Genomic DNA, 22,428 nt, shown 5'->3' on the forward strand with positions numbered 1-22,428 from the left:
CTACATAGATTGTCCCCACAGATCTCCAGTACTGTCACTGAAGCATTTTACACGGAAAGAGATGGCGCCTACTTGGTCTGTGAGCTCGATCTAACCGCCATTTTGGCTTTTTTGACCCTTTTTTGAGAAGCATGAAAGCAGTGACCACCTTTTAAGAGAATCACTAAGGGAGGATACGAGGAAAATACAAGAGGACAGCAGCACTGTTGGCAACCATGACGTTCTACTGGGGCCGATAGGGCGGGGAAAGGTCAAAATAGAAACCAACAAAGATCTGACATGGAAATGATTGGGATTCAGATAAGCTCGCATGTGTGAATGTTTGGAAAATAATAATAAGATGGTGTAGATTTTCCCGAAAAACAAGATGTTCCTGACGAGCGCCGAGGCGTGAAGCAGCAGCCGATCGTATCTCACAAGCCGAGCAGAGAGACTGAGGGGTGCAGAGTTGATGAGGAAATAAAAAAAAAAAAGAAGCAGATTTGGGAGATAAAATAAGCCAGAAAGAGAAAAAAAACAAAGGGGACAAGAGATGCTTAAACAAAGACTAACGTGTGTGTGTGTGTGTGTGTGTGTGTGTGTGCGTGTGTGTGTGTGTGTGTTTGTGTGTAGGAAATGAGGGGGCAGAAAATCCACGGCTGTAAGCGTCCAGACATTCAGACTAAAGTGGGAAAAGTCCTCTTGGCTATGTCTGCGAGGAGATGACTTATATCAATGGAGCGACTCAGTGGGCTGAATGAGTGAGGGGGTGTGTGTGTGTGTGTGAGAGAGCAACTGGGCGATTGTTGAACCACAGCTTGCTAATTTCATGCTGATTCAACACACACATACTGAAGAGATTAAAATGTGTGTCAATGTGTTTACTTCCTGCCGGAGTGTATGGATACGAGTCATGTGAACTCTTGTGTTTTGTAGCCCAGAGGAAACCGCACATATATAAATATCAACTGAAGACTATTTTTATTTATAGGCTATAGCTCTGGATCACAATTTTGCCTCGTGGGGCTTTTTTTCGGTCTGTACAATGCCCGTTGCTCCTCGTCTCTTTAAATGTTAAATGCAATGTGGGAATTTAACTCCCGTCTTGCTGCAAAACAAAGATAGTAAAAATATGTTTGATCGGATTTCACCCATCGATGCCAAGTAATGCCAGGTGTTAATAAAACCTGAGCTCAAGTTGGAGCAGATGGAGCGGCACCCTGAGGCTGAAGACGTCGTGTTCAGCTACAACCAGAGCAAAGAAACGCCCGACGACTGCAGGAGTTGAAAAAAGGACACATGCACGGAGGCGTTCTAAATAACAGGAAGTCGATTAATTCTGTTTGGCATGTTGATTTGGCTCGACGCGGTCGGTAGCTGGAGCTGACACGGAGCTCATGGAGGCAATTTAGGGACTTCCTGGGTTTGTATTGAAATGATCTTGGATTCACAGCTCAGTCAAATCTGAACACGAGGGGTCTATAAAATGCTCAACGCAAGTTTCCCAGAGCTCAAGATTACATCTTCAGATCGCTTCGATCAACGGCCCAAAAACCAAAGACTCGTCATTTACTATCAATATGACAAGAAAAGCAGCAAACCCTCACAGTTAGGAGGTAAAAACTTTTTGGTTTAAAATTGACTTAAACCAGGAGTCTGATGTTTTTCCTGGTCAACTCAACTCATGGGAGATGAGGGTGGTCTATAGGCGCAGAGCAGTTGCAGCAAAGTTAAAGTTGTCCTTTGCAGGGTCTCGGGGGGGCTGGAGCCCATCCCAGCCGACACTGTACGAGCCAGATCATCACAGAGCGGAAAACCATCCATGCTCACTTTTACGCCTACGGGGAATTTGGATTGACTGATTTGCCCTCACTTGGATGTTTTTGGATTGCGGCCCAGCCGGGTCTCGAAACCAGGACCTTCTTACTACAAAACAATCTAACGTCTGCACACTAATGACGCAGTTAACTGGCCAATATGGTTCAATAATACGTATTAAGCTGACTAGTTTGCGATAATGGTGCTACACAGTGATTTAGCATACGGTTGGGTTAGCTAATCGATTAATCAGCTAATCGCTGCCGCTCTACTGAGTATATAGACGTGATTGACAGTATCTAAGCATGTCATTGCCTCTGACGTCCATCCCAAGATATCTTTCACAAGATGTTGGAACGTGTTTTTGCCATCAAAATTGGATTACTTCAATCCAAAACATGAACTCTTTCCAACCTTAACCAAGTTGTTTACGCGCCTTGAACCAACCAGACCATGAGCACGTTTCAGCACGTCCCTGGTTTGCAAAGAAAGGCACAACGCCAGCAATTCATTCTGGCGATCGGGTCGGTGACTGATGACTGACAGGAGTTGCTCAAGACACGTCTACTGTAGCACCTGAGTTCGTCACAATCTGTCTATCCAGCCACCTGCGTGTGGGCGCCCGCACTTATTCAAACAGTATTTGACTGAAGTCTGGCACGGGTTCAGCAGGCAGCGGCTTTACGGATAAATCCAATAAAAGGCCAAACAGGTTCAATCAAACGGCATGCAAGCACACGCACATGCAGCCAGAAGTGAGTTCGCAAATCACTGTGAGCTGAAAAACAACCCGGGGCGCAAAACAGTCTCAAGTTCAGACTCATGTAAACGCAAGTTAGAGGGGAGACATGTAAACTTATAACAAAACGGGCCCAGAGGAGTTCATGCTCTGAAAGCTGACACTGCTTCTAATTAATGACGGGCTGGTTTTGTGATTGAATGTCATGTTTAGACTCATATCTGCACCGTCACGTCTCTCCACAAACAAAGGAAACAAACCGAACAGTTGGCTCGCAGACGGGCAGATCTCCACAGCGAATGTTGGCTCTTGCGACGACAATCAACCGTCAGGTAGAAAACGAGTCAAGCAGCCGGCAGAGGCACGACGTCGGCATCAACGCTGTCGGCTGCAAACTGACAGGAACAAACGAGGCGTCTCGCTCGTTTTCCCAGCAGCTCTCGTTTTACTCAATCCGTCATGCTGCAGTTTCCAAGACATGTCCGTGTTTATATGATTAATGCTGCTTGCTGTCTTATTAAATGTTTTATGGCTGAGACGACTGAGCAGATGAACACCGGCCATGACGTTAATAACGGTAAAGTGGGAACCATTATTGCTTTTATTGACTCTGACTCTCTATATGACTCTGTAATAGTCTGTCGTATTATTATTAAAAACAGTGCATCTGCTGGTTTTAATAATAACAAATGGAGCCCGCCTCTAATGAATCCCTTAAAACTGTCGAGGTTTCGGTCCAAAGACCTCTCATTACGCCCTTCAGCTTAATAACGTTAGCTGTTTGTTTGAGGTAAAGTGTCGAACTCTCAGCGAGCGGTGTTGTCGTTGCTGGGGAAAGACAAAAAGTTCCTCCCAATCGATCTCCTCGCTCTGCCTAATCAAGGACACGTGTCCCTTTATAAAATCTGATCAGTGTTGCTTCTCGCCTGAAGGTTTTTCTCCATTACAATGACAAATACGCCCAATTAGTCGCACCCAGAGGTTCATGTACTGCATCGCTCACCCCACAGATGTCTCCCCCCCCCCACCCATGCTCGGTGTTATCGGGCAGATTCCTTCAAGCTGAAACCTCCAGCCACCATCTGCTCTATATAACGCCGGGAGGGGAGGGGGGAGGTCGGTAGAGGCGGCCAAACTCCCAACGAAAGTCTGTAAATGAAACTCCGGAATGTTTTGGTCTTACCTTGGAGATGTATGCTTTGATGCCTTCGGCCAGTTTGATGCACGGCTCTCCAAAGAGCTGGGCCAGCTGGTCGGGGATGTCCTGGTCCTTATCCAGAGCGTTCAGTAAACTGAGACACTTGAGCTCCTCTGTGACGCCCTGGCTACGCACCTGCAGAGAAAACACATGAAGAAAAACAAAGAAAAAGCTTGATTTGTTCTGCCTTGTAGCACAAAAATCAACCACATCTCTGGAGGATATTTACAGTGATGTTGATCAGTGAGCGTGACTTAATTACTCTGACAGGCGCTGAGCTTTACGGCTCTTTGTTTGGGGCTGCAGGCTCCAAAACCCCCAGTGTGGAGCTTCAGATGTAGCACTGCCAGGAAATAACAAATGCAGTGAGTGAGTAAAAGTACTCTATAGGTTTCCTCGTCAACCACAATGCAGCCAGTGTTCAGCCCTAACGTGTGTTAACAGCCGGAACAGAACAGTCTTGATATGAACTCCCATCTCTGAACCCGCTGGCGCCCCACATTCATCAGAGCATTACAGATTCTGTAATCAATTTTGCATTGTTATGGTGAAGCTCAAGGGCGCTTGCAGTACAGTCCGCCTCAAGAGGATGCAGAAAGTGGATTTGAGACGTGGATGTTTTATTTAGAACAGGATGCCAGATGTAAAGATGGAGGCCATACGGTCCGAAGAGAATTGCAATCGCCTGGTGCGTATGGCAGCTTCTGGGCTTTAACTTCCTGAGTGTGCAGCCTACTCAATATTCGCGGTGGTGTTCGGCCCCGCCCATGAGTTCCTGCATAACCTATAGACTTTACACTATGTGGATTTGAAGTTTGAGGTGTCCCTTCAACAGTCTTGCTTTGTCTCTCTTGTAACGAATGCTTTTTGGGGCGCCTCCGAGCCGCGATTGGGTAGTTGTGTGATTTCAAGGTGCACATCTGAACATCACTTATAGATCGGGGTCATCCCTATGTTCCTACATTTCTAGGACATTTTCTTGTGTTCCTACATTTCCCTTCAATTTAAGCCCTATCCTCCCACAAGATTTTTTGGGTTACGGTTAGGGTTAGGGTTAGGGTTAAGGGTTTAATTGGTCACCAAATTGGGAGAAGGGGGGATAAAATCTGATACAAATGTATGAAAAAGGAAATGCGGGAACATGGGGCCTAATTTTGAAAAAAATCTTAGAAATGTGGGAACATAGGCACGCTACCGATGGATCAAACTGTTCCTATTTGTGTCCCGGTTCAGACTTACAGAAGCATTGTGACTGGAAAAGTCGTACTAGCGATATGTAGCCGACATCTACCCAAGACAACTTTGATTGGTTTAAAGTTATTCAAGCAAGCCAGAGAGTTTCTTGTCCTTTAGCCCAACATTCACCATCTTCTATAACTGGCACTGAACTATGGAGATACCCTTTTTATGTAGTAAATAAGTACTTCTTTAATGTCCAATTTGTAAGATAGCTGATGTTTGGCCTCATTCCCAAGGCTTTGGGTTGGAACACCTGCCATTCAGGTTTTAATTATAAAACTGAATCTTTCAATGATCTGCGACTACAAAACAATCCTTAACCGAGCACCATTTTACACCTAATGTTATCAATGCAACAATCATTTTTTGATTCTGCTCTCTAATGATATCCAGCAGCTCCTATAAGATCATAAAACATCGTCATCATCGCTGTTAATTGCTCTTCTGGGACATTCCTGCCATTTTATTGTGATCCATCACTCTCACAGCACAGCCAGTGTACAGCCCTGTCAGTGTGACAGCTCTGTTTCCTCCTGCACATGTTTCTTATTTTGCATGTTTTTCATTTTTCTCGACGTCCTCCTGGAGCTCATCTCTTTCGCTCTTTTTTTTTCTGTGCATCTCGTGTTATCTGCTGCGTTTTTGGATTCGCACGCCGTCCTCGTCTGACATGATGTGCTTCGAAATCACGAATTTGAAACAACCTGAGTCCAAATGTTTTGCCGCACGGAGTCGGACGCTGGATCAGGCAGCTGAAATCAACATCTTTTATGTTACAACACTGAAAGCTCTCGAGTTTAAACTGAGCACACACACACACACACACACACATACATTTAAAGTACATCCATCGAGACATCTTATAAGAAACAATTAAATCAGAATTCCTCTAGGGGGGAAAAGGGGAAATTGTTTCTATCCCTTTAGCTTCGCCTGCTGTTTGGCAACGACTTCCATGCGGGAAAAAATGAGTTTACAAAAATGTTTTCATGTAATTTTGGGCAGCACGGGTCAAATAAGACATCTTTGGGAACTGCAGCTGTGGCTCGCATAGATGTGGGGAAGTGTGTCTGTGTGTGTGTGTGTGTGTGTGTCGCCTTCAGGGAGGTTGTAAGCGTCACGGTCTGAAAGCCGGGCTAATGACTCTCTAACAAGCACTGATGAGGAGAGAGAGATTACAGCGCTGCACTCCTTCACCCTGCTCTTTGTTTTTATTAATTTCTTTTCCGCCTGACCTCCGCTCGTTAATGAAACCCCCTTTTTCTTTTGTCTCCTGTCTTTCGCCCCCCCCCCTTTTTTTCTCTCCAACCTCGTGTTTCTCAGCGACTCTGTTCTGTGTTGACGCATCAGCAGATCTCCCTGTTCCTCGAGAAGATAGCGGCGTGTCTGTAAATTAGTTTTGAAACCGATGGGGGGGGAAGGATGGGGCCCGTTTCTGTTACGAGAACAGCGAGCCTTTCTTTTGTTACCGAATGGGGCCACGTCTCAACAGTCTCAACATGCTGCCCGGTCTTGAAAAAGCATGAATCATGGCCTTTAATGTCTTCTATTCATGGACGAATCACAGTTAAGTGTAACTACATGCACGTGTCGTCGCTCCTGTCGGTGCGCATTCCATTTACAAGCTTTCTGACCACATGGAGGTCAACTTTGGGGACGCTCGTAATGTCAAATTAGGTCAAATACCTATCCAGGTATACCGTTCTTTTTTTTTTTTTTTTTTTTTTCCATACTTTATTAATCCCAGAGGGGAAATTATTCTTTGCATTTGACCCATCACTAGCTGCATATATATTGAAACACTGCAAGCTAGGAGCAGTTGGCTGCTGTGACAGCGCCCGGGGAGCATATGGGGTTTGGTGCCTTGCTCAAGGGCACCTTGGCAGTAGTCAAGGAAGTGAACTGGCACCTCTTCAGCTACCAGTCCACTTCCATAATGTGGTCTGTAGCTAGACTTGAACCGGCCACCCTTCGGTCCCCAAGCCAAGTCTCTACTGATTGAGCTACTGCCGCCCTCTTCGCTCTTTTGTCTCTCTCTCGTCGCTGCGATGAGAGAAGAGGAAGCCCAGCAGGCCGTCACCGATCATCTGCGTACAATCAGGATACGTCTCGGCTACAAACTGCTGACGGTGCAGTCCGAGGCAGAGACAGAGCGCCGTGTGATGACAGCTACCGCTGGCAGAAGTGTCGGGGAGGTTCACACATGCATGGTCGGATCTGTGCTCGCTCACTGCAACAAATGGAGTGAAAGTAGGCCCCGCTTCCTCCGGCTGCCAAAACACACTCCCTGCTTTGGTGGTTCTGGTTGAAGGATTCATTGTTATTGAGGAGTGTCTTTTGTATGAGAATTAAAAAAAAAAAAAAAGGTTTGACTTTGCAGGGCACGCACGCCTGTGTGCGTACGTGCACGTCCGTGTGATTGTGTGCATGCGCTTCCATTAAGTTTTTACAGGCGGGTAGGGAGTGTTTCTTCGTGTTTGGCGAGGAGATAAAACCCTGAGCTAAAAACAAGATTAGGAGAACACGGTCTGCTCCATTAGGACACGGAGACGAGGCCAGAGGCCAAACCAAGCTATGCAGAGAGGCACTATCGTCTTGTTGATACACATTCTTCTCTCCACAAAGAAAAGCTTCTTCCCATGTATCGAAAAGTGAGAGGTTCAGTTTCTAAAAGTGTGATAACTTCATTACTCAGAAATCAAGCAACATACAATTAGTACACCTCTTATTTCAGCCATTGTTGATGAATTTTCTTTGGACTTGTTGCTGGTTTGGAGACAGTTTTGCAAATTTTCAACACATGTAAGCACAAGACACTTGGTGACCTTGCAATAATTCCCAGGCGTGTTACAAGATGACCAAGATACGATGTTTTACAAACCCTGACCCCAGAGCATAAGCACAGCGTGTGGCCAAAAGGTACAATACCAACACCGATTCTGGCCATTGGGTTCAGACTATATCCTGAGGGGAACATGAATGTTGGCACCAAATTTTAGTGGCGATCAAGCCAACAGTTGTTGAAGCATTTCACTCAAAAGTACAAATATTAACCTGCAGATCGAACTAGACAGATGAAACAACTGGGATCACCCACCAGCAGGACTCATCCTCTGGGGCACCGTGGCCATGTGTACCAAATTAAACGGCAGTCCATCCAATAATTGCAGGAATATTTCCGTCTAGACCAAAAGTGGTGGAACGACCAACAGACATCATCGTCTCTAGAGGCACAAAATGAACGATTTCATGGTCTGTCAACTGAACGAAATTAGAGCCTGTTTTATTTTTATCCAGCTGAAAACATCACAGACAAATGTCAAAACACCACTTCGAAATGTATTTTACGTTTTCCTTTCTCAGCAGCTGTGTCTGGAGTGAATAGTAATGTAGTTTGATGTCAGACTGTAACACAGAGCCAACCTTCCTCCGTCCAGGTTCGGCCTCGCCGCAAGATCTTTTTCATCTTCGTTTCTGATCAGCGGCCGCTCGCATGACTATTCTATTACGTCTCCATGTCATTGATTTGCATCATAGCTGTATCATTTTGCTCCTTTTTGAGGCCAAGGAGCCGTAATTAGATCTCCATTTTGGGTGATTTTATCAGTTACTTCCAGTACTCATTGTGTTTTGGGCTCAGCAAAACTGTTGGAAAGCAGAGAGGAAAATGTGAGATATTCTGTAGGCCAGCGGAGACACGCAAGCCTCCGGAGATCGGGGACTCTACACCATTACCACAATGCCCCGGGAGCATGCAACTGGAACTGCTCCACAGGTTGTTTTAAAGATGAGCAGTTAGACAGTCAGACGCTCCCCCCGTCTCCTGAGAAGCTCCTCCGACGGCAGTGTCTCTTCGCCAAGTCCTGACTCCGCTTGACCAAATCCCAAAATTGCAAATCTGGCCCCCTTTGCAATGACTTCAGGAACAAGTTACACCCAATTGATTCTATGATAACTAACCAACAGTTTAATTGAAATGAATGATGTCAAAATACTTAATTAATTCCAAAACAACGGTCTTGAGAGAGCGAGAATCTGACTAGTAGTCTGCTTTTATTGTGAAACAACAAATTCCTCACAAAGGGCATACTTCCTTTTTTGGCAACTGACTCTGAATTCTCCTTCCCGTAACTCGTCCCCTGAGCGGCATATTTTCTCTGTGAGTTGACATCAATGTCTCGTCCTTCCCTCAAGCAACAAGTCCATTGGGCCCGTTCAGCAGCCAAACTCTGGGGTACACATGCTAAAGACATTCAGAAACACCCGAAAATCTGATGTAAGTCTCTGTTGTGTTGTTAAACTGGGTTGGATGCCTGAAGGGGAATGGCTGAGAGTGTCAGTAAATATGATTTCCAGTGACAGATGTTTGGTCACAACAACTCTCAACAAGGATTTTACATTAAGGTTCTTCAAAATATCTGGTTAACAGTCATTCGTCTTTATTCACTGGCAGGACGGAGGGGCTCTCAGGTGAGGTTAATGCTGATGGTCTTTGACGTGAACCAGCTGCTAACGTACTATATGTCGTTCTTGTCTTAATGGGTTTCCAAAGATTAGTTTCTTTGCTCTTTCGACGGAGAATTGATACCAGATCCATCTTACTAACTCAACAAGACCTCAAACCCTAACAATAAAACAAAATTCATTGTCTCCCACAACAACCGCACGACCCTTCCAAAACTTACACTTCATAAACTTCCTCGGGGCTATAAAATCGCAGCCTCGACAGTGAGCTGAGGTCTGCGTTAGCCAAGTCACACGCTTTTCTCAACTTTTGCAGGTTCACAAAAACACCCTGCCAACATGTGGCGCTGCTATTACAAGGGTGTCTGAATTTTAGCGAACCATGAGCTTCTGTTGTTTTCTTAAACAGTCAGTTAGCTAGCAGCTAAAAAAACACAGCTAGCTAAGTTTAGACGAGGTTAACTAAAGCGAAGCTGAGGTGCTAGTTATATAAACACACTCTACTGGTGCGTCAAGCTTCCAGACTCGAGTTGGCTAAAAGGATTGCTAGCTGCACTGCTAACTGAGCTAGCCAGCTAACGCCAGTTACAGTTAACAGCAGTTAGCGGTTAATCTGATGAAGGTGGCCAATTCTTACATGCTGCACCTTTTTTAAGGAAGATAAGTAGTAGCTAGTAGGATTGCTAGCTGCACTGCTAACTGAGCTAACTGGGCAAAGGAGCTAATTGCCCATTGTGAAGGCCAATTCTTACGTACTGCACATTTTAAAGCACGATAACATGATAAAATGGGGCTTACATAAAAACATGTATGCATTTCTCGAGTGCCACATTTACATCCAACAAATCAGTATTTCTTGCTACAGATTTATTATTTCCTGATTAGACTGCAGCGCTAAAGCCAGAAGAATAAGGAAAAAATTAGGTAAGTTTTCTCAAACAGTCACGTTGTTATTTTAGGGTTTCGAGCCGAAACTTGGATAATTTAAAGTTGTCCACGAGTACCAGAGCTAAACTGGGACGGTCCCTGTTGGTTCTGATTTTTGGAAACGATCAGCGCTGCAAGTGGTGGAAACACACACACACACACACACACACACAGATACATACACACACGTCTGAGTGATCTACGCTCTCTTTATCCTGTCTCAGCCTGAAGACATGTGGTCTCTCATGGCTCTCCACCGTGAACTGGATGACTGGGCTCCAGAGAGAGGAAGGGTCCGGGGGCTGACAGAGCTCCTGTGATCCTGATGCCGACTCTCTCAGGAAGCACCGAACAATGCATCACTGTTCCCTCCCCGTGTGAGTGCGCGCGTACATGTGTATTACGTGTGTGTATCCGTGTGTGTGGCCCGCCGCTCAGTGTGTATGTGCGATCGAGTGATTGTGTGTGTGTGTGTGTGTGTGTGTGTGTGTGTGTTGGCTGGCCCTCGCTGGACACCAAACACTGAAAAGAATATCTCAGAGGGCTACTTGGAACCCCGGCTACAGTTTTGTGTGTGTGTGTGTGTGTGTGCTCGTCTGGGAGTTCCTTGGCAGTCCAGAACTCTAATTTGAAGGGATTAGGAAGAGGAGAAGGTGGCCGCGTAACTCAAATCCTTCAGGACAGAGGTCCGGACCGAGAGCGAGCACAGAGAGAGAGAGGAGAGTCGGCTGTGTTTCTGTACTCCCTCTGTTTTGTGATGAAACAGACAAGACAAGACGAAGAGCGAGGGGGGTGAAATAACAGCTGAGACCTCGCCGACAGTGGCACGCCACGTAAATAACTTTACCCAAACACAGAGGCAGGGACGCACACAGGCGCGGGGAGTGAAATAAAACACACTGAGCTCCTGCAACGCGGCGGAGCCAGCTTCATCATGTTGAGTTACGCTCCGCCGCTGTGTAACTCAACGGCCCCCGAAGCGTCCGAGGGCGGAGAGTGTTCGAGCGAGTTTTAGGCGGGACCGTGTGTAAATTAAATTACTTGTCAGGCTTAAAGGTTATACGTCTTCACGCAGGAAGAATAACAGAAAAGCAAGGGGGAAAAGGTGGCTTTGGGGAAGTTTTAATGTCTTGGCGAGAACATATTCCCTCACAGATTCCAGTTCTTAACCCTTCCGAGGTACCGAGCGTTCTGAAAAACTGGGTGAGCATCGAGGTGAGCCGCGACTCCTTACACTTTGTTTGTAGAAGGGCTCACAGTGCCTCTAATGCCGGCCTATGTTTAGTAGCATGGAAGCCGAATCTGGAAAAAGATAGTTGATATACTGCTGCAGGACAGCGATTAGCAAGTATGTTGTCGAGAAAAGTGCAAGCGACCTGCTGAGAAACGAATGCTGAGCTGATTTATTGAAACTCATAAATGTGCCGTTGATTTACGACCTTTTGCAATTACGCAACGGCTATCTGACTGTTGACACGTGACTTGGCTCTTCAGACGTTTGCACTCTGACTCCGGTTAGTGGAGAGAAACTGGCCCGGGGCGGTCGTTAAAAAAAAACGGCTCGCTTTGTTTACACGAACATACGAGCTTCTGGTCATTAAAGTGCAGGCTGTGTGTGTGCCAGTGGTCAGAATGTGTTGATTTAAAGGGTAATTTTAAACCAGCGTGGGCTCTACGTCTTTTTTTTTTTTTTTCGCATTTTCTGGGGAACGCAGCGCTAAGGGGTCCAGAACGTTTGGGAAATAGTTCAACCGGCGGTCGCCAAAAAATGTGCTGTAATGGCTGCCATGTCGTTAGCCGCACGCTAACACAAACAAACTAACCAGTCAAGGCAGCTGTGGATCATCAACTCCTGAGTTCTGCGGTGTTAAATTGCTCTTTTTGTCAATGGAGTCTGGTGGCTTTGAAGACGGCACTACACCGGCTCTGCGTGGTTAAACGAAAGAGAACCTCGCTCTTTAACAATGACGTCCATCTCTTTGGGGATCCTTTCAAAAATGTCGACGCACTGGACCGCGTCCAGAACTTTTGTGTGCATGTTCGCCATCTGGACCCCAAAATATGTAAAAATAACGGAGCCCAGGGTTAAAAAACACAATTTTTATCTGAGAACACACGTCTATTCATGTAGTTGCTTTTAAGTGCATGCATGAGTTTATATACATATTTTTATTACGGTGTTGTACGTTAATGTATGTGTGTGTTTGTTTATCAGCCCTCCTTGGCTTCGGCGAACCTGGCAGCCCTCCAGCGTGGTGCTGACTTTGATTTATATTCGTTAACGCCGTCCGATTCATCCCCGCCATTTGTTAAATGACCAACATCTCTCTCCCCCAGATCAATCACGCTAATGAGCAATCAGGTCGGACACAATGAATAAAAAGGAGCTTTTTGTACTGCCAGGCGTACACACAGATATTTACGAGGGAAATAACAGAGAGCGCCTCGATCATGAACACTGGATAAACTACGAGCGTCTACCTCACTCCGCAGCGCACGCCAAGTTTTTCATCGGCGGTGAAGAAAACAGACTCTCCCCCCCCGCAAAAAGCGTCTGCCAGAGCCCGGCACACATTCAGAGGAGCTTTCAGGGGGAGTATTTGTGAATATCGGAGCCAAGGGAGCAACCATTAGAGGGCTGGGGAACAGAAACCACTGTTTTTAACACGGGTTCATGTGACCGCATGCGTCCTGGCCTCGCCTCACATGCCAGCATCGGTTTGTGTCAGTGAAGGAGACTGTAGACAAAGACCCTTTAGGTTATCAAAAGAAAAGTGTCATTCTACGTAACTAAAAACAGTGTGTGGGGTTAACTGTTCACACTCCTCACTGGTGATCGCTCCTGACATGGCACTCAAATCTGCAAGAAACCTTTACTTTGCTGCTGTTATAGAAGAAATAGATGTGCAAAAACAACCAGACTGAATACTGGATGGGGTTTCTAGTCTTGGCCCGGGCCTCAGGGTAATCAAAGACCACCAAAACTGAAAGTCTGCCTCCCCAGTGTCAATGGCTTGCTTTGTCTTTTCCTTGAAACACCAGTCATCTGGGAAACGTATGTTTGGTCTGTGTAGGTTTCCCTCGATAACGGCAGCAGGTGCCTTAAAATAGAGATGAGACGGCTTTTATCAAGGTCGGGACAACAGTTTTTAATAAGTCTTCTAATGAGCTGAACGAAAAGCGAAACATTTTAGGGAAACGCGATTGTGACTCGCGCGTGACGACAGGGGAGTGTCAATGTATTTATACACCATTCAGTTCAGGCATTTAGTTGACCGTCGCTCCAAGAATTCAACCGTGAGGGAGCTTCCATTATGAACAGTAAATCATTAGAGGATGAGTTGCTGAAGCCTAAAACAGCCACCCTTTTCTTCACATCATGAGTGAACTATAGGGTTGTTCCGATACAGATGCCTGTATCGTAAAGTCCTGCCGATCGCGCCCTATAACGCTGAAGTACCCGTCGTCCATAAAGGGCAAGCGAACCGGTTGAATCAGGTCGCCTTCCCCTCACAATGACCTCACTCTAAATCCCGTCCAGCTTTCATTTCTGCTCTCATGACAATAATGAGCGCGTGTTTGGCTGATTGCTTGCCTGAAAGCTGCTCTGATTGCAGCTTTAAGAGTCATTTTCAGTATTAAGAGGGGTTTGTTCTTGATAAACTAAGACTTTAATCACCGCACGGTCAAACGAAAAAAAGTGACATCATTGCATTGATTTAAACACAAAGATCCGAGGTAGCTGCAGATATACACAACGTTTAACAGAGCCACAGGACACAGGACAGAGAACAAAGCCTCCATTTTAAAACATTTAAGTGGTGGTTGCAGCTGCGGTGGGAGACAAAGGCTTTGTTCGGCGAGTTGTTTCAAATTCTTACAGTTTGGAAAGGAGCGCAGAGAAGAAAGCCAAAAAAGATAAATCCTCTGCTGGCTGAAAATACGACCACTAAGAACTGATTTATATCACCGAATCACAAAATTAATTCAATTACTGTTGGGATGAGGTGATCTTTTCCATGCACAAACAAACAGAAGCAAGAAAAAAAAAAAAGAAACGGATAATGAACCGTCCCGTGACACGACTACACGAAGTCTGAAGGGTTCACACTCTGACACGGACCAGACACAACATGGGAAATTGTGGATTGTTGGGATTCACCAAATCTGATCCGAACACATGTTCCACAGCTCACCAGATCTTTTTTAAAATCAGTCCAGAAGATGTCTGCTTCGGCTCAGAGGTGACACCACTGGCCGGCAGTTGCTTCCCTTGTGTCCAGTCGCCAGGATAAAAGCTTAGACTGATCCCCGAATACCGTTCAAGAAACGTAGCCGCCAAGCACCTGACATCAGTTAACGACCGCGGTTCAACATGAAGCAAGTGTGAAGCCACAGGATATTTGTAGGGAGCACTCAGAACAACAATCAGCCAAGTTTGCGGCTACAAAACAGGTAATTTAAGCCAAAACATCATCTTTTAGGAACTCTGACTTTTGATGAGGTGAGCGTGAAACCACTGGGTATTTTTGACCACATTGTTCCAACATTTGTAAGCGTCCCAGCTGCGTTCGTGACGACATAATCAGGCATTTTAAGCCGAAACATGATCTTATTTTTGCAGAAGTAAGCGTGAAACCACTGGATGCTTTTAAGGAGACCTCGGAAGGCTTCCCGGCGACAAAAGCGGGTGTTTCAAGTATTTCAAGACAAAATATGATCTTATTGTGCATATATTTGACAAGGGACTACCACGTTTCAAGTTTTTTAGGTGTTCCAGCTGCGTTTATGATCAAAATCGGATATTTAAGGCAAAACAATCTTATCTTTGACCGGGTGGGTTTCAACATTAGTAAGGGTGACACAACTGGATATTTTTAGCGAGGGGCCACATTGTTTCGACATTCATAAATATGAAACCACTGGATTTTCTTCTGTTGAGGACTACAGCATTTCAACCTTAGCAAGTGTGAAACAGCTGGACAGTTTTAAGGAGCCCCCAGAACAATTTCCCACCATGTTTGCAAAACCAGGCGTTCATGACGAGACCTCGGGACATCTCCAGCGAGTACGTGACCGCCAAGACAGGCATTTCAAGCCAAAACATGATGTTTCCCCGACTCTAACCGAGCGTCTCTTGAGCCTAAACCTAACTAGAGCATCGACTCAGCATTGTGCATGAAAAGTTGTCAGTGGTTTACTGATTTACCTGCGAGCCACAGTGCAAATCTCTGCACGCACCTCTGTGTGTTTGTTCATGCATATTTGCGTGCATGCTTTCCCTTTGCAAGCACCAGCGTTTGTGATAGTGTACACAACCCCCCAGCAAGACAGCAGAACACCACTCCCAGCCCTTGCGTGTGGAACTTTGACCTCTCTTTGTCACTTTTTGCTGCTTTGGACCCCTTCCAGTTTAAATAAAAGTTTAAAGACATACAAAAGCAGGGTGGACCTGCTTGCTGATATTCCCGTCAGTTTCTTTCTTTCTCTTCAGCTTCCTTGTTCCTCCAAACAATTAATTGTTAACGTTAATGTTTAGGTGAAAAAGAGCAGTTAAGATCAGCTGTGATAAAGACACAGACTGTCTGCGGCTGCAGTTTTATGAGTTTACTGTAACTCTGTTTATGGGAGTGTGGGCCGTGTTATCTGAGCGAGTGGCATTGAGAAATTAAAGAGTAGGCATAGACTTTTGCTTTTCGTTCCAAGGGTTAACTTTCTGGTTCTCGTCATCTGGCTCTGAAGAGGGAAGAGGAAAAGAAAAGAAAAGAGGAGGGAGGGATGAGAGAAGAGCAAGAGGAGGTCAGGACTTTCCAGTTTGTCTCAGTCACCTGTGCACACACATACCGACGGAAACGCTCGAGGCGACTGACAGAAAGTGAGAGATTAAAAAGAAAGACAGATGAACTGTGTTCAGGCACTGGATGCTCCGCTCTAAGACTGTCACATCGCACAGAAAGCAAAAAACTAATGGGGCATTCCGGCGAGTCAAATCTATCACCAGGAAGTTGCACAATGGAGCCCAAAATTACAATAATGGCTTAGAAATTGGTAAAATGTCTGAGAAGTTGTTTGCAGCAGATGTTTGTGAACTAGTAACCACAACATCCCCCAGACTCCCTCACAAATCATGTGATTTTAGGAGTTATTGAGTGAGGAGAAACTTTGTGAAACTTTAAAATTAGTCTTGATGTCTTGTAAGTTCGGCATCAAATGCAACACAATAGGTTTTTCCTTTCTTTGTGCTTCACACTAAATTGATTTTTTTTTTAAACAACAACATTTTATGGACAGTCACTGTAAACATTAACTAATACAGGTAAACATCTTTGAGCCCTGTGGAGAAAGTAACCAGACTCCCTTCAAAAATTGCTCAATTTTATTTTGCAAGTTGGGGGTCGGGGGGGGGGGGGACTTTACAAACTTTGTAAAACACTGTCTACAACAAATGCATAACTCATTGGGCCTTCTTGTAAATTCGGCATTTAATGCAACACATAAAGTTATTTCTTTCCTTGTAAAAAGTGCCAGTACGTAGAGGGATTGCTGTAGCAGTCTGTCAGGTTCTGTGCCTGAAGTGCTTAACTCCAAACAGCTGTTTGAACACACTGTTTCAACTGATTTTGCCATTTACACAAAATGTATTAACATTTTATTGACGGCAAACAAGTCAAATTTGCCAGTAACAGTAAACGGTAACAGATATAGACAACTTATTGGACACCTGTGGAGAAAGGACCCAGACTCCCTTAAAAAAACGCTCAATTTTGCGAGTTATGGAGTTAGAAGAAACTTTATAAAGCTTTTGAAAGTCTGTCTTCAGCAAATTCTCAACTATTTGGGCTTTCTTGTTAATTCGGCAGATGTTAAACGTGAAGATATGTTTTTGTTTGTGTAATAATGCATTGTATTAATAATAATTTGTATCACTACTGTGCATATTTATTTGCATACAGAGATATGTGATAGTGTTAATACCGGGACTGAAAAATAAAATTAATAGTGCATTAGATTTCTATTTATCTGTTAAGCCACAAGCTAATATCAAGAACAAGCGGTGGTGTTTACATCTGGCTTTCAGACGCGGGATCTTGGTGGATTTTCTTGGTCACATCCTGTAAAATATTTATTTGAGCTCAAAGATGAAGGTCTTTATTATTTCTGGTCGACCCTCCAAATAATTTCACAGGCACGTGGGGGATCACACGATATCGAACACCGCAAAAGAAGCAGACAAAGACGGGTTGCGTTTCTGCGTGCTTTTGGGACCTTTGGTGCATTATTGTTGATGTAATCCGTCCTGACATTTGGACGTCCACGCCAGCCACAAACGGGGTCGTGACGAGGGCCTGCATATGAGCCTAATACTTTCTACGTGACAAAAATTCCAAATCAAACCAACAGCTGGGCTACATTTGTGGTCCTTGTGTACTGTTTTACCCGAAGTGACCTTCAATTCTTACGTTTGGATGATTGCTATATGGATCATTTGGAGAAAATAAAGAGAAGAAAATGATAAAACTGCTCGAGTAAATAACATAATGAAGCAAAGCTTAGGTCAGTGTGTTACTGTGGGGTCCTCTGGGCCCCTGTGGGTGGGCAGGGCCAGCACGGGTGGGCAAGTTTGTCCGTAAATGCGTCTTTTTGTGTGAGGAGGTGGTGAGCGGGTATGACTCAAGAGGGGCTTTTACCAGTGTTATTGTACTGGTACAAATTGTAACTGCTCTGTTTTCTCTGGTGGGGTCCAGATGTCCCCACAAGAATGAGAAAACAAAGAAAGTGGGCTGAAGAGGTTATTTTTAAGACAAAGGTTAGAAGTATTTTTAGGGTTATTGTTAGAAGTCTTTGCTGAGCAAGAAGGGAGCAGTGAAATTAAGCAGAGCAGCGCGTTTACTTTTCATTTAACGCTGAAAATGGAAAATTAGTTTTACAACCTTCTTAATAATCAAAAGAAAACAAATCATTTGGAAACTGGAACTGCTGAAGTGAAGGTGCAATGACATCACTCCTGTGTGTGTGTGTGTGTGTGTGTGTGTGTGTGTGTGTGTGTGTGTGTGTGTGTGTGTGTGTGTGTGTGTGAAGCTGCTGTTCTGGCAGATGAGCAGTCGACGGTGTCAGCAGCTACCACAACAAACACACTGTTGAATTCTGGGAATGCTCCAGCTGAACTTTCTCATACTCCTTGCATTGTCTTGTCATGTGTTATATAAAAAATATGATAAGACATCTGTCACAAAATGAAATCAAACAAAAAACAAAAAACGTGATCCTAATATGAGAGCTATGCAATGTAAAAAATTGTATGCGACTTCTGCAGAGAATATTTAATATCAGCAAGAAACGTATTACCTTTGTCAGGGAAGTTATGTTTTCACCTGTGTTCATTTTCATACAAATATAGGGTAGCATATCACAGGAGTAACCACTAACTGCTGCTAACTGTAGTTGTAGCAGTTAGCTAGTTCGCTCGGTTAGCTGTGCCGTTAGTGGTTCGGACTGGGAACTCAGGGAGTGATTATTTTGATCATCTTAATTGTTTTATGTTTTCAGCTAAAATATTTACTTAATCATGAATTCATATAACTTGATGAAAACAATCAAGCATATCTAGGTTTACAAATGAATATATTTGCTTAAAAACACAATTATTTGATCTTTTCCAAAAAAGAAGAAAAATAAAAACATTTAATGCTTTGGGTTGACCTTCGACCCGAGCTGCCAACCCAAAGTGTATTTGACGACCTGGAAACGAGACGCAACTGCCAAACTTTCTCAGGGAAGTTCCATTTTGTTGCTTTAATTAATAACTGAGAATTTATAGATCCCTTATGGACATTCACACATAGTGTATACAAACAATTTCATCTTAATTGGATAACAGATTGGGTGACCTGTGATGCCTCGTCTTAAAATGCTTAATTAAAAAGTTTTTTAAAAATCCTGTTTATAATGTGATTAGAAGAGTTGGCAGAAATGTTTTTGCAATCCTCAAACAAAAGCTTGTTCAGTCATGACTTTATAGATTTCCTTCTTTACCAAACTTGCTTTGACAATTGACATATTTCTTTAAGCCAGGTCTTGACACATACCATGTCATGAGCAGTTTGAACATTCATTAGATGTGTCAATATAACAGACAAGCCAATGATCACACATGAACTTATCAACAAGACCTTCTGTTTTTGGTATTTTCTTTGCTCGATAACCAGGTCAGAGTTTATCATGAACTGTCGCCACCGCTGTGAGTGATCACGAGGCTCCAAATCCTCGAAATGGAAACGGATTTGAGCTTCAGATTGCTTCCCGAGAAATGAGCTTTGAAATCCTGATAGCAGCACACAAACAGGTTTAATGATCCTGAGAAAAACAATTCGGTTCAGTGGCCTTACTGGAGACAAACAGGTTATTACTGCAAGCTGGTGGGATATGTGCAGCTGATTTTAGCATTCTGTTAGCCTTTTCCAGTGACAGGAAATTCTCCAGTGCATCGATCCCACACGTTTTTCTTCAGATTTGAAAAAAAATTCATCTGCCATGTGTTTTACATTTCAGTCAGCACTTGGATTCATCCGTGCTTATTTGTTTAAACCAGATCAACTGCCATTATCGCGAAATCAAAGCCACGCCAACAAGACAAGGACAGCGCTTGAGGACATTTCTGCGCCTGCTATTTAGATGTCGTGCTCAAGTTTTACATCTCAAGTAAAGCCATTGTCAAGCATTTGTGTAGCGTGTTGAGAAACATCTCAAACATCCCATGAGAAGCGAGAATGCTGCCATGGATGCCAAGTCGATCATTTGCCAACTCTTTAAAGCCGAAGAACCTGTTTGCGATCTAAACTGATGGGATTCTTTGCCACGATTATGTCCTTTCCAAATACCTTCGCAGAGTTTGTACTGACATTTAAACTCCTTCCTTCATACGAGAAGGTCAAAGTTATGACTTGAAAAGGGCTTTATGACATTTCACAGAATATTGTCTTCTCTTCCTGGGAGGAACAGTAGAGGAAAGACTGAAATGTTGCAACTGGCTCAAGGGATGGCAGTGGCAAGATGGTCTGTCAGTCCACGACTTTGGCTCTAGACTGACAAGACTACTATCAGTTAGATTCGTGATCCCCAGACGGTGAACCCTGATGATGTTGCTTCATCACTTTGTCTAGCATGGCTGTAGACTTTTAGTTTTGTCCAAAAAATGTAAGAAACACTGTGTGGAAACAAGAAGCCTTTGTGATTTCAGTCTAAAAATAGTCTTTTCACCCTTTTAAAAGCCTCTCTCAGTCACAATCTAGATGTTTCCACACTTTCCCTTCTTACCCATAATATTTTGGCAGCAGCAAGGCCAAAGATCTTTTTTTCTTCCCCAGTCAGCAGAGAAACACAATCCTAGATCGGACTCATGTTTTCATAACATTCATGCAAGATTTGTATCTCCTCTACAAGAGGCCAAGACATCCAAGTAGCTATTTCTGGAAACAGGCTTTCAGTCTTTTTTGGCCAAACAAGTAGAGTCTTCTTTGGAAAGTCTTGGTATGTATCATTTAGATTCAGGCGACCGTAAAACCTCAAATTAAGCAGAAGAGCCGTTGTTTGACTTCTTTCAAAGACCTCTCGTCCTGATGCAGATATGAGTCTGATCAATTTGTCGATGAAGGTTTCTTGAAGACATTTCACCTCTCATCCAACAGGCTTCTTCACTTCTAACAACTTCGAGAGGAGTTAGCTGGCTTTTAAACCCTGCGTGGGAGTGTCCTTACGGAGTCGTTAGGGCCACTTGTGGGTTGTTGACTTTACCGGCCTTCATGTGGGTTGTTGGGCTAGGTGAGCCCAGGTGCGAGTGGTTGTTAAGGTGCCTTAGGAGAGATCTCAGTACTGCATTGTCCTCATCTGAAGGAGAAAGCTCATCCCTTTGAAGACAGCAATGCAAACATATTGGCCAGAGAAGACAGATGGTTTGAAAGAGTAAAGGAATCCATCTATGTCAAACTGGAATGGCCGACTTTGAACAGAGGAGGTGGCCTAAGACACTACATATATCACCCACCTACAATGCACTACTGAGTTCCCCCCCCCCACCAGACAGCTTAACAACCATTCACACCTTTGTTGATTTATCATCCAAAGCCAAAAGAGAGCTAAGATGATGTCATAAAGTTGCCGTAATCTGGTAATTAAGCCAACATCTGCTTTCCTAACTGTGCTTGCTCCAACTTTTAACGGACAAAACCAAAAAACGACAGCCGTATTCAGAAGTCACGGACTGAAGGGAAGCTTTGACCGCCTGCCCGACAAGTTCATGATTTCACCTCTTTTCCCACAACTCTTCTTGTTAAGGTTTTCCATTCAGCATGCTTCAGACAAAAGCCAAATCCATGCTCACTGGTTGATTCATTTATTTATGGATGACCTGCGATCGCACACATCCAAGAAACCTTACGAGCTTCTAATGAGGCAGTGTTGTGTTTTCAGACACCAAGCCAAAAATTAGCTGCAGTCTGGAGCTCAGCGTAGGAGCTGAGGGCAGTGGAACATCAGCGATAATGTTTTTGTGGTTGTTTTTTTGATCGGAGAAGGCAATGATGATGGGTTACGATGGACTTTTTTCATCAATAGCCAAAACCACACGGTCGGGGAGACATGAGCGAGACAAAGGGACGGCCAGAACCGAGGTTTACGGAGGAGGCAACTGTTGTGGAACTGGATGGAAAGACAGCGAAGAAAGTAGTTCACTGGGTTTTTAATTAGTACAGAAATGAGAGCTGACACAGGGACTCTTGTTACTGGGTCTAAATACTGATATCAGAGAGAGAACAAGAGTGTGTGTGTGTGTGTGTGTGTGTGTTTGAGGGAAAACATTGGAGTCGACAGTCTTTTTCGGCTGACACTAACAAGCCCTCCTTTTTGTGCCAGGACCGAGATGTCTGCCGGTTCCCAAGGTTAGATCACGTTGGACCAACTCAGAACTTTCCGTCCGGTCAGCCGCTGACTGATCAGGTAAACACACACAAATTCACGCACACACGGATCTGTTTTCCCTACGATACCATTAAAGTCTGGATTCATTTTC

At 44.3% G+C, this 22,428-nt stretch overlaps 1 protein-coding gene across 1 annotated transcript in view; it reads right to left on the reverse strand.

The window, feature by feature from the left end:
- tnfsf10l (TNF superfamily member 10, like) overlaps positions 1–22,428 on the reverse strand; it is a 64,112-nt gene that overhangs the window by 30,534 nt on the left and 11,150 nt on the right. The window contains exon 2 of the mRNA XM_030431776.1: positions 3,720–3,869. Within this exon, the coding sequence (XP_030287636.1) occupies positions 3,720–3,869 (150 nt within the window). The remainder of the gene's footprint in view (positions 1–3,719; positions 3,870–22,428) is intronic.

The sequence above is a fragment of the Sparus aurata genome, chromosome 10, assembly GCF_900880675.1.
Source record: "Sparus aurata chromosome 10, fSpaAur1.1, whole genome shotgun sequence".
Taxonomy (NCBI): domain Eukaryota; kingdom Metazoa; phylum Chordata; class Actinopteri; order Spariformes; family Sparidae; genus Sparus; species Sparus aurata.